Raw genomic sequence first — 13,575 nt, 5'->3', positions numbered from 1 at the left:
CAGCCACAGTCCATGCAAGAAGTCTGCTTCCTGCTAGCACTCTCAGTCAGCTGAGAGTGTATGAGTTCTGAGATCCTCGGGTTTCTGATGAACCAGGTCAGAGGTGCACTTCAGCACCTATGATTTTTCATCTTTTAAATAAACTTTACCAAAAAAAAGCCAAAGCAGCTAGAATATAAAGGTTTATTTCCCATAGAAAAGAAAGTTGGTGTTAGACCAGAGTACGTACAATAAATTGTCAAAATTTTAAACATATTGCATCTTTTCAGTTAGCTAGATCATACTACACACTGAAAAATATTCTTTAAGTTACATAAATTATGTCACATCTAACGAACAGAAAAATGTAAATAATAAGAGAAGATGTGTTATTTCCTTTTAAGGGTAAATCCAGAGGTCAGACAGAATAAATAAGCACATACTACACTATTCAGGATTTAGTCACATCCAACACAAGAGGATAGGAGATATAATTTTTTTTAAATTTTCATTTTTCATGATACACTTTCATTGACTCAGCGATTTCCCCTTCCACCCTCCCAATTTATCCCATGTCTGGATTATTACAATAATAAAGTATTTTAAAAACACTCAAAAGTACATCATTCTCATGCTTAAGTATATCATGACATTGTAGGTATAGACAGTTATAAAAAGCCCAGCATCCTATTGTCGAGATAAGTTACTCAGTTTCATTGGCAATCCATCTTTTTTCAGAAGTAGAAATGCATCTTGCAATGCATATTCATTTCATGGTATACATGCCTCCAGTATACAGCTCCTTTAGATGAACGTATTTTATACATGTTCATTTATGTATCTATCGAGCATGTGTTTGCATGAAGATTGCCTTATATCAGAGAAAACATGGTATTTTTGAAGCATATCTAGTTTTTTAAAAAGGCTGTCATAGGGAAAGAACTCAGTTTTAAGCAAGAGAAAAAATAGATTTAAGGCACAATCAGAAATTTGTGTCCCTTAGATTAGTCGTGACAATCAGCCAATAAGCAACAAGAAAACAAAATGCTTAGCTTATATAGAATTGTAATCATTGGGGCTCAAAGTCATAATTTTGTGAAAAATGGATACACTTCTGAATTCCAGGGTCACTCTGTTTTCATTCAGTGCACAATAGTCAAGGAACCTGAGTCAGAGTCCCAAAGCCTGAAAAAAGGTCTTAACATACTTTGGAATGTATTCTGAGGAAAGGAGAAAATATGAGATCCATCTGTCATGTTATAGAATGACACATCTCCATCATCATAATCTAGGAATATCCCCACACTACGGGGGTGCTGTCTTAGAGTAAGAAGAGTTTCTGGGGAGGTGAGAGCCCAGTATTCCTTGTTGTAAAGCCTAATTCCCCAGAAACCATTCTGTGGAGAGATTGTGACTCTCCCCTTCCTTGTTACATTATCCCTACAAATTCCCAGATCATAGGAAACTGTGTCTGCAATGTCCACCTCCCAGAAATATCTCCCAGAGGTGATTTGCAGCTGACCCAGGACACAAGCAAGAGAACTGAATCTCTGTGGGTTGTCAGGTAGGTTTTGATCCTCTTCTTGCCAGGTTATACACTTCCTGTCTTGAGACAGTGAGAGTGAAGGATGGGCAGTGTCTGCATCCAGGGTCACAGTTGCTGCAAGACAAGAGGAGCGTCATGTCTCCCTGGAGGGTTTCAGTAGCCCTGGTGCAGAGTGTCTAAAGTGTTTCTATGTTCATAGCAGCACAATCAGTAATTGCAAAAACATGGAAACAACCAAAATGCCCATCAGCAGAGGATTGGATAAGAAAGCTATGGTTCATTTACTCCATGGAATACTACTCAGCTATTAAAAAAAACAAAATGCAGTTCTTTGTGGCCAAATGGGCCAAACTGGAAACCATAATGCTAAGGGAAATGAACCAATCCCAAAAGGTTAGATACCACATGTTTGCCTTAATTTAAAGTGATATGATGTTAAGCATATCATGTTATGTTATGGATATTATGTCATTTGTAGTATATAAACTAAGATTGAACTGTGAATGGGGGGTCACAGAAAGTGGTTAAGAAATTGCATTTATTTTTAACATGCTGACTGCTCAATACCATGTCAATTAATTCCATAACAATGTTAATTGTTGCAGATGGTATATCAGTGCTTTTATTTGACCTGGAAGATACTCTGCTGACTCTGCCCTCAGAACAGAGAGGGTCTACCCAATAAGTAGTTGGACTTGTCTGGACTATGGGATGTTGGACTCTATGCTTGGCAAATACTTGCAGGGAGGGAATTTCAACTGAACTTGAACTATGGTTATGCAGCGGGGTGGAGGAATCCACCATGGGGGGAGGGCAGGGGGGAGAATCCCAGATTCTATGTAATTTCAACACAATGTAATTAATGAATAAATTTAAAAAAAAAAAGAAAAAAAATAAAGTGTTTGAGAGATCCAATGGCCCTGAATGGATTCTTCTAACTTCTGCACATCTTCTGTCAGACTGCATAGAAAGAACAGGGCCCCTTCTAAATCATTATGGACTCACCAGCCTCAAATTCTTCTTTCCTCCAATCTGAAAAGAATGTAACAACATGAGAATATATTATGAAAAAAAGGAAACTATCTGGTTATCCAGAGTATAATTCCCTGGTTTGATTAACACTAAAAGCAACTGAAGAAAATGCTCTTTCATATCTTTATACTGCATATTATAGCCTGCTAATTATTGCCTGAATTGGAAGCTGGATTGGAAGCAGAACAGCTTGGGATAAAATTAGCTCTCTAGTATGAAATTCAGATGTCCCAAATAGTAGCTTTATTCTTTGGGCCAGAAAACCCACTGTTTAAAATTTTAGGAATATAGTATTTTTGGGAGATATGCGTTGAATTTCTTTCCCAATGCTTTTACATTGAATATGTCCATTCACAACATCTTTAATAATAGATTATTTGTAGAATCTATGTCACTTACCAGCATATAATGCAGCTTTCCTCCAGTCTGCAGCAGAAGAGGATAGGAAATCATTATTTATTTTTTATTTCCCTCTGTATCTTGTCCCTTCTGATATCTCGCTGTATGTTCTCTCCTTTTCTCCTCTATACCTTTTTTGCCTTTTATTTTTTGCCTCTTTCCTTTGTATTTTAAATTTCAAAGATACAATCATGAAAATTATCAAGTAAAAGAAATGCATACAAATTAAAAAATAAAACTTGATCTGTGTGTGCCCATGGAAGGCTGGTATCATGAAATAAAGATGAGATTAAAAATGTAAAGAAGAGAGGTAAGAACATAGAATCATGATTTTATGTCTGTTGGATATTTAACCAGGAGAAGAACTACTGAATCATTTGGCAGCTCTCGTTCTAGTTTTTAAAGAAATATTTATTCTATTTCCCACAGTGGTTTACCTAATTTACACCCCCATCAACAATGTGAGCTATTTTTTCTACATAGCACATCAGTTATTATTACGTTCTTTTTTGGTGTTGTTGACAACTATTCTTTATCTCATTATGATTTTGATCTTCAACACCCTGATAGCTAGTGATGCTAAAAATCTTTTCACACATTTTGATCATTTTTACTTTTGTTATAACTCTCTGTTGAGGTCTTTTGCCCACTTCTCAATTGAATTGTTTTGTTGTTGTTGTTGGTGGTGGTGGTGGTGAGCTTTTTGTGCTTCTGACAAATTTACTATTTTAATCTTATGCAAGAAAGGAGCTTATGTGCTCCACTGGTTTATTATGATATTTAAAAATATTTATAATAGCTATTTATAATAACAGTGCAGAATCAACTAAAATGGCCATTATCAGATGAATAAGTAGTGCAAACATGATTGCACACATACAGACACACACAAAAAATAATGAAATATTATTCAATCACAAACAGAATGATGTCCTGCAATTTGCAGCAAAACAGATGGAACTGGATGTCACTATGCCAAATGAAATAAGCCAGATACAGAAATAAAGTTACACAACTATTGCAGATGAGGAAGCTAAAACAACAAAACAAGAAAAATATCAGTATGGACAGAGAACAGTGACTACTAGGAGATGAGATGAATATTGTGAACTTGTTGATGCTGGACTGTCTGACATTGTCTGTACCAGCAATGTGGGGTACACTTAAATAAGAGATTGAGGGAGCTACGATTTTTTACAAAGGACTATATCATTGTAGCAAAGTGGGGAATATCTGTTGGGGGTGGGAGTTTGGGGGAAATCCCAGTCTATACGAAATTATTCCACATAATTCAAACATTCAAAAAAATTATGAAGAAACCCATACTAAGAACATCATAGTCAAATTCTGCAAAGCAAAATGAAAGGGAAAATCATAAACGTGAGGGGACTTGAAAGATTTCATCCAAAGTGTATATCATGAAAAACCTATCTGTGGATTTTGAACATTTTTGCATCAAAATAAACATCTTTTAATTCTAAAAAAATTTGATTGAACTGTGTGGGGGTCACTGATTTCCACGAACACTAATATGAGATCTTAGCAATAGTGATGTGGGTTGTGGTTTATTAAAAGTGATAATGTTTCATCATCTTATAATAAGACTTTAATAGGGGAAAATTAGTGTGGGATGTATGGAAGCTGTATGATTTCATGAATTTTGTTTTATAAATTTAAATGTATTCTTAAAAGCGAAAGTTATTTCAATATTTAAACAATAAGGTAATTAGGAGCTAATAAAACCTCCCACTGTCAAATTTTGAAATACTTGAACATTGTATTTTGGGGTAGGGGATAGTTTATTTAAACTTGGAAAGATAATTTCCAAAGTATTTCATTGCCAATTAGGTACTTTTTCTTTCATTGCTCCATCCTAATTAATTACTTTTGAATTTAGATAGATGTCAATAAACAAAATAAAGCAAAATTGAACTGTATCAGAGAGAAAAATGACTCACTGATCATGAATTCAGAATACTTCTATCTTAGAGAAACTATGTTGCAATTCATCCTAATATTGCTGTAGTTCTTCGATAAGGACTAAACCCACTACAGACATAGGAGTGAGGGTTCTGATAATAATTACTTACAAAACTTGTATTGAGTCTTTCTCATATCTGAAACAAAATGTACAAACATATATTCATGAGGTAAGTTTTGTTAACATTACAAAGAATAAAGAATATACATTGTGAATCTACACATTTGGGTGGACCATTTTTTGTTCACTAAGCACTGAAAGAAAACCCTAAACATTTCCAAAGGAAACTTCAATTAGAAGTTTATCTAATATGCAAATAAATGAGAGTTAAATAAAAGTGTGTGATTCATAAATCTTACAACACTGAACAAAAACATAATTAATTTGGTGCAATAGATTTGACATTTATAAATTTGTTTTCCATAATGCATGTTTTCAACAAATAATTCACAGGACTTTCATATTTTTTTATAATTTGACAGTAAATATACAGAAATAGCTAAGAAAATTTCTTAATTCTCAGATATAGATTTTTGATGGAATTTATTTAAATTAATGAGATAACAGTTTGTAAAGCAGTGGACAAAATAAAAATAGTCATGATTATTATTTTTGGAAAGACAAAATTACCAGATAAAATCATGTGAGAATATTTAAGACTTTGGGTTACTTGAAAATATATGCCATTGATTGAAGTAGAATATGTCAAGGTTACACTTGCTATTAGCATATAAACTGTATAAACTGCAATACATACAGGAATTTATGCTAAGAATAAGACAGTATCTTGGGAAAAATAAACACTTTTCTGCAGAATATGTATTTTATACAATGCAAATTAAGAAAATTTTCATTGAGTGCATGCAAGCAAATGCCTTAAACTAATCTTTTCCATCTAAGAAATTTGTAAAAATGCTATAACAACCAACTGCAAGACAGAAGCGTAAGAGAATGTAGCACAGGAAACAAAGGGGATGAAGGGATGTCAAGTGAGAGGATAAGAATGAAAATTAACATAAGAAAAATTTAAAAAGCCAAAATGAAGATAACTAGGTAAGATAAAAATGAAGATAAATAAGTGTTTGAACTACAAGCTGTAAGAGCAATAGAGCAAGAGAGATAATGTGAAAGAGACAAAAGATGTCCAAAAATAAATCTAACACTATATTAAAACATCAAAAAACTTCTAAAATTTTACCGATATCAATCAAGGTATTGAAAAGGAAAACTCATGTAACTGAACATACAATATCTAAATAATAAGACTATAAACTGCTCAATGCAAGAAGTTATATTTTGATTCACAACAGTTGTATTTTCTCATGCACGAAATACTAAAACTATTACATACGGGTTGTTGTAGGTACCGGCTGCTAAAACATAGACTTATCAGCTAATGTGCTTCGGAGAGCAGTGGAAAAAGACCAGGTCCCTGTGCCCATGCTATCCTGCTGGAATCCGATGGTATGCCAGACTTCTGATTTCAGCATGGCCCAGCCCCATCATTACAAGCAGTTAGGGAGAGATTCAGTGATTTGAAATGTTTTTTTTCTCTCTCTCCAACTCCATTCCTATCTTTCTCTCTCTCTTCTTCACTCTGTGTAATTTGACTTTAAAATAAACATTAAAGAAATAAGTCTTGTCAATATGTGATTGCTAGACCCGAAGGACTGGATGATGAATAGAAAAATGAAAAAAGTCAATCTGAATGCACAACGTTTCAGCTAAACTAAATCAGTAAGTTATCACACTCAGTAACTATGTAAAACAGGAAGTTTCTTTCAAAGGCCTCTTACATTTTGCAAACAAAATTGTAATCCATTTCAAATTCATAGGCATAAATCAAGACTAACCATAATATTCAACAAGTGTGATGCTTGAAGACTACAATACAAATGACTGTAAATAAAGACTACAATAATTATATCATAAAATATCAGTTATCCCTACACATATTTGATTTTGTATTCTGCACTGACGGTCATGTATTGAAGGAAACATATGATACACATCTTTCTGAGACTGGCTAACCTAGCTAGCAAGACTGCCATCAACTTAAATAATTTTTAAGTCAGCATTTTATTCTTTTTTATGAAGCTTTAATCAAGAATGCAGAGGTAACGGTTTCATATGCTTATTTCATTTTTTGAGCATATTTCAAAGAGTAATATGGTTAAAACATATCATAGATTTATTTTCAAGTATATGGTGAAATACTGTTCTGGATTCTATAATGGTTGTATATCTCTACATTGCCACCATAAATGGAGTAGTATACTTGTCTCCATAAACTCTTGATAACATTATTCTTTAAAATATATATACATGTATATCTTTTACTAAACAGATATATATGCATATAGATGCATATGTGTCTATATGTGTATGTGTACTTATATATGTATGTGAAAATGTCCATATACATACACACATGCACAAACATATATATATTTATATTTCTACAAATGTCATTCTTTCAATGGTGTGCTGACATTACACTGTGGTTTTGCATTGCATTTTGCTGATGGATCACTATCTTCAACACCACATCATGAAACTATAGCCCATTCTAATTAATCCTTTGGGAAAAGGCTGTGGGTCTTCTTTGCCCTTTCCTTAACGAGAGTGTTGGCTCTGCTGTTGTTCAGTTTCTTGAACTCTTTGTAAATGCTGGATGCTAATCCTTCATCAGTTGCACAGTTTGCAAGCATTTCTCCCATCCTGTCAGTTTCCTTTTCTGCTTGTTGAGTTTTGTACTTGAAGTGCAGATATTTGCACCTATCTTGGTGTAAATGCATCAGTCAATTTTGCATTTATTGCCATTGCCTCACAGATTTTTAAAAGATTTATTTATATAAAACTCTGAAGAAAATATATATTTTTTAATTTAACATATAAATCTTTATAGCTGTATGAACATATATTTATTCATGTGTGTAAATATATTTTCACATTTTATATACATAAATACATCTTTCTAACTTAACATATTAAGGACATATATATATATATATATAGATCTTTGAGGTAAATACATATGTGCTTATGACTTCTATATCTAAATCTTTTGAGGAAATAACCATATACATTCACATATATTTATTTACACAAACAAGATACAGAGAGACAGCAAGGGGAAAGAAATGTACAACCCATTTACTGGTTCACTCCCCAAAGAGCCACAACAGCCAGAGATGAGTGATCCAATGTTGAAAGATAAAAGCTTGTCAGTTCTCTCATGTGAGAGCAGGGCAAAGTCCCAAGCAGAAAGCAGACACAGGAATGTAACTCAGGAGGACCTGTCAAGGGATGGCCATAAAATAAACTAAGCAATAATGAATGAAAAAAAGCCTTAGGGTATCTTACCTTTTTCACACTGAAGTTTTTCTGAAACATTAAATGGAAGCCTCATGTTAATGTGATGGTCAACATGTATGCAGTTAGAGTACATAACGTTTAGTGCAATCAGAGATGTTCAGAATGATTAATACTATGCACTATCAGGTTTAAAGTTGGAAATACCATTGTCGTTGAAACAGAATGGAAATTTGGTTTCTTGATGCTGAAGCATGACAGATGGATAGGGAAAAGCAAATGGCCCGGCTAAAGGGGACAAAGTTAAATTGAAGGAATATGTTTTAGACTACATGGTGACCACAATTACAATGCCAATTTCAAAGCTGCTTTTCAAAGTAGATTTTTGATACTCTTACTGCAAAAATGAAAATATGAAGTGCTCAGGTGACAGTATCTGAGAGAATCTGGCTGAGTCCTTTTACATGCATGCATGAATCCTGTCAAAAGGGGCCATAATATAAACGAGGAAAGATTCTGTAAGAAAGAGAAAATATGTCTCTAAACTTACCATTTTCAACCCGCAACACTTCTACAAATAAAATGGAAAACTCATGTAAATGTCAAGATACCACATGGACAAAATCAGTAACTGTTATGTAGCTTTACATTGCCACCAAATGTGGAGTAGTATGCCTATTTCCTTACCTCCTTGATAACATGAATCTTTATACACACATATATATGTTTGTAGAAGTGCCTTTCCTACTGCGTGAAGTGAAACCTCATTGTGGTTTTGGTTTGTATGTTACTGATGGTTCACCGTATTCAGCAACACTTCATGAGACTATAGCTCATTCTAATTAATCCTTTGGGAAAAGGCTGTGGGTCTTCTTTGCCCTTTCCTTAACGAGAGTGTTGGCTCTGCTGTTGTTCAGTTTCTTGAACTCTTTGTAAATGCTGGATGCTAATCCTTCATCAGTTGCACAGTTTGCAAGCATTTCTCCCATCCTGTCAGTTTCCTTTTCTGCTTGTTGAGTTTTGTACTTGAAGTGCAGATATTTGCACCTATCTTGGTGTAAATGCATCAGTCAATTTTGCATTTATTGCCTATGCCTCACAGATTTTTAAAAGATTTATTTATATAAAACTCTGAAGAAAATATATATTTTTTAATTTAACATATAAATCTTTATAGCTGTATGAACATATATTTATTCATGTGTGTAAATATATATTCACATTTTATATACGTAAATATATCTTTCTAACTTAACATACTAGGGACACATATATATATAGATCTTTGAGGTAAATACATATGTGCTTATGACTTCTATATCTAAATCTTTTGAGGAAATAACCATATACATTCACATATATTTATTTACACAAACAAGATACAGAGAGACAGCAAGGGGAAAGAAATGTACAACCCATTTACTGGTTCACTCCCCAAAGAGCCACAGCAGCCAGAGATGAGTGATCCAATGTTGAAAGATAAAAGCTTGTCAGTTCTCTCATGTGAGAGCAGGGCAAAGTCCCAAGCAGAAAGCAGACACAGGAATGTAACTCAGGAGGACCTGTCAAGGGATGGCCATAAAATAAACTAAGCAATAATGAAAGAGAAAAAGCCTTAGGGTATCTTACCTTTTTCACACTGAAGTTTTTCTGAAACATTAAATGGAAGCCTCATGTTAATGTGATGGTCAACATGTATGCAGTTAGAGTACATAACGTTTGGTGCAATCAGAGATGTTCAGAATGATTAATACTATGCACTATCAGGCTTAAAGTTGGAAATACCATTGTCGTTGAAACAGAATGGAAATTTGGTTTCTTGATGCTGAAGCATGACAGATGGATAGGGAAAAGCAAATGGCCCGGCTAAAGGGGACAAAGTTAAATTGAAGGAATATGTTTTAGACTACATGGTGACCACAATTACAATGCCAATTTCAAAGCTGCTTTTCAAAGTAGATTTTTGATACTCTTACTGCAAAAATGAAAATATGAAGTGCTCAGGTGACAGTATCTGAGAGAATCTGGCTGAGTCCTTTTACATGCATGCATGAATCCTGTCAAAAGGGGCCATAACATAAACGAGGAAAGATTCTGTAAGAAAGAGAAAATATGTCTCTAAACTTACCATTTTCAACCCGCAACTCTTCTACAAATAAAATGGAAAACTCGTGTAAATGTCAAGATACCACATGGACAAAATCAGTAACTGTTATGTAGCTTTACATTGCCACCAAATGTGGAGTAGTATGCCTATTTCCTTACCTCCTTGATAACATGAATCTTTATACACACATATATATGTTTGTAGAAGTGCCTTTCCTACTGCGTGAAGTGAAACCTCATTGTGGTTTTGGTCTGTATGTTACTGATGGTTCACCGTATTCAGCAACACTTCATGAGACTGTAGCCCATTCTAATTAATCCTTTGGGAAAAGGCTGTGGGTCTTCTTTGCCCTTTCCTTAACGAGAGTGTTGGCTCTGCTGTTGTTCAGTTTCTTGAACTCTTTGTAAATGCTGGATGCTAATCCTTCATCAGTTGCACAGTTTGCAAGCATTTCTCCCATCCTGTCAGTTTCCTTTTCTGCTTGTTGAGTTTTGTACTTGAAGTGCAGATATTTGCACCTATCTTGGTGTAAATGCATCAGTCAATTTTGCATTTATTGCCTATGCCTCACAGATTTTTAAAAGATTTATTTATATAAAAATCTGCAATGTGACAGCTTTGGAAGGTGTCCCTGCTAGGTTTGACCCAATGCTGGGGACTCACGCAGAAGACACTGCCAGAAGGCAGTGAATGAGTCCTCGGCCTCCCCCAGGAGCCAAGAGAGCTCTTTCTTCAGGGTTAGTCTGCTATGAGGGAACTTGAGAACTGGGTTAAAATTCCTAGCTCTTCCTGCTGCTTATATCTTGCAGCTGGGTGAGTTTGGGAGGGGTTCAGGCCTTGGAGTTGGGGCAAGTGCAGCTCCCTATATTGTGGCTGCTCTGGGTTGGTGCCCCTGATGGGTTGGACCCAATGCTGGGGACTCATGCCAAAGACACTGCCAGAAGGCAGTGAATGAGTCCTCAGCCTCCCCCAGGGCAGCCAGTGCACCAAGTCGTGCCAGGCTTTGCCTGCTGGCCACCGGCGGCAAACTCTGGGGTTTTTAATAAATGTAGCTTCTTCCTGGAGACATCCATGATTAAGGCCAGTTTTAGCGTAAGTGAGAATTGAATTTTGGGTGATTCTCAGTTACAGGGTAATGAAAGTTTCAGGCATGCATCGGGACTGAGACCTGGTGGTTTGGAGGGAAGCATGCAGAAGAAAATTTGGGTTAGACAAATTCACCTGCCCAGTTAGGAATACAGAGCTAGGCTGTTAGCATAGAGCATCACTGATCGCCACACACCAGCCCACACCAAAGCTATGAATGGGGGCCTCTTTGGCAGTGTTGGGTATCATTAGCCGACTGAGTGGTGGGGTGATGCAGTGGTCACATTTGGCAGGGTCAAGACTCTATCCAGCACGTGAGAGAACTTGGTCTGGTGGTAGACTCTATGGGGTTGTGTGGGCCCAAAACTGTGGAAATACAAGTCCCCCAAGTTAGCTCGCAAGCTGGGGTTGGGATGGACTAAGCTAGATGTGACCATTCCACCTGCCATCTCTCACGTGTATAGGAACCCACAATAGTCAGGGCAGGTCAAGGCAGCAGCACCTGAATGTGCACTCTAAAACAGGATGTGGGGTGGGCCAGGCTGCCACTGGAAGGGAGCAGAATGGACAGGGCTGAACAAACCTTAACTCACAAGAAACAACAGAAGTCAGGTAGGAGCACAGGTCATGCCAAGTAGGTCCTTGCACTTACTGATCTGCGTGAGATAGGGATGCTAAGCCACAGCATCTAAGGGGCCAAGACAAGCGAGGGGCTCTGCCAAGCTGTGTCAGAGTAATCACTGGCCTGCACGTGATGTATGGCTGGGAATAGGCCTGGTAGGGGAGATAAAAGGACACTCTAGCTGGGTTGAGTTTCCCACCAATGAGCGCATGGGCTGGAATTGGGGCTGTGTTCTGATCAGGATACGATTGTAATCTCACTTGGTGCAAGTGTGGACTGGGACTGGAATCTCCAAGCCAGGTCAGATTCCAACACCATCTGGTGCTCTGCAGGACCAGGGTAAATGTGTGACAGACTAGGCTAGGTCTCATCATTTACTGAACCATGTGTGAGCTGTATGGGGGTATGGAAGAGCTGTGGCTGGTTTGAAACATCCAACAGTAAGAACCAGATTGGATTGAAGAACAGTCAGGAAAAGCTACTGTTCCTGCTAGGCAGGAGGTGAATTGAGTAGGACTGGCTCATGGACCCACTGGTATGCGCGAAATTTGGCACTGGGAGAGTTTCTGATGGAGGAGCCTGGACAACTTCTCTGGCAGGACACAGACCCTGCAGGTAAGCGCAAGAAGCACAATAGGAAACAGCCCAGAACAGGCTATGGAAATTATCCCACTGGCATACACATGGCATGGACTGGGGGCAGACCAGGCTAAACATGTTTACATCAACCGCTGGTGAGTTCGAGCACCAGAACAGAGTGTGGGTCGAGCCAGGTCAGCTGGGGGCAGACCAGTACACATTAAGGAATGCCAAGGTGAGATGAGCTGTACCAGATGTGGTTGCAGTGCCTAAACAGCACGTGATGATCGGGGGGCTGAGGGGAGGCAAAGCTGACAGGGAAATGTGGCCTCCCCTGCGGGACAATTAGTTCTATTGGAAAGCATGAGTCGGGATGGGGGCAGATCAGACTAAGCATGGCTATAACACCGGTGGGCCTCATGTGAGCTAGATAAGGGAAGGGCCACAGTGGGCTGACTGCTCCGACTGGTGCAAGCAAAAACTAGAGTGAGTGAGGGTTGGTTGGGCTTAGCCACAGCATTAGCTGACAGAGGCTGGCATTGGGAGCTAATTCTGTCAAGTCAAATGCCAGAACTACCTGGACAGTGCATAATCTGGGAGTGGGTGTGGCCTAGAAGGGAGATAGTGGGAACCTCCCTCGAGGTTACCACTCTCACTGGATAGCACGAAAACCAGGTCAGGGGCAGGGGTGGCTAGACAGAAAGACACCTGCCAGTAAGTGCATGGGCTGGATAGTAGGTTGGTTGGGTTGAACTAGGCTTCAATGCCCATTGACATGTGCGAGAGCTAAATGGGATGTGGGACATACTAGACAAGCCTACGGTACATACTGGCATGCATGGGGGGTTATGGGGAGTCACCCCAACAAGGCTGCAGCTCCAGCTGGTTTGCATGAGGACCGAGTATGAAGTGGGTAGGATCGAGCTGGA

At 37.6% G+C, this 13,575-nt stretch overlaps 1 protein-coding gene across 1 annotated transcript in view; it reads right to left on the bottom strand.

The window, feature by feature from the left end:
* Nucleotides 1–1,063: 1,063 nt before the first annotated feature.
* The window catches only part of LOC131481355 (butyrophilin subfamily 1 member A1-like), an 85,132-nt gene continuing 72,620 nt past the window's right edge, over nt 1,064–13,575 (bottom strand). Inside the window, exons 2-5 of the mRNA XM_058669827.1 lie at nt 5,047–5,073; nt 2,957–2,983; nt 2,531–2,557; nt 1,064–1,639 (exon numbers count right to left, since the gene is read on the bottom strand). Coding sequence (XP_058525810.1) covers nt 1,122–1,639; nt 2,531–2,557; nt 2,957–2,983; nt 5,047–5,073 — 599 coding nt within the window. The 3' untranslated portion in view covers nt 1,064–1,121. The remainder of the gene's footprint in view (nt 1,640–2,530; nt 2,558–2,956; nt 2,984–5,046; nt 5,074–13,575) is intronic.

Source organism: Ochotona princeps, chromosome 1, assembly GCF_030435755.1.
Source record: "Ochotona princeps isolate mOchPri1 chromosome 1, mOchPri1.hap1, whole genome shotgun sequence".
NCBI lineage: Eukaryota > Metazoa > Chordata > Mammalia > Lagomorpha > Ochotonidae > Ochotona > Ochotona princeps.
Note: the sequence above shows the minus strand (reverse complement) of the source record. Positions and strands in the feature narration are given on the sequence as shown.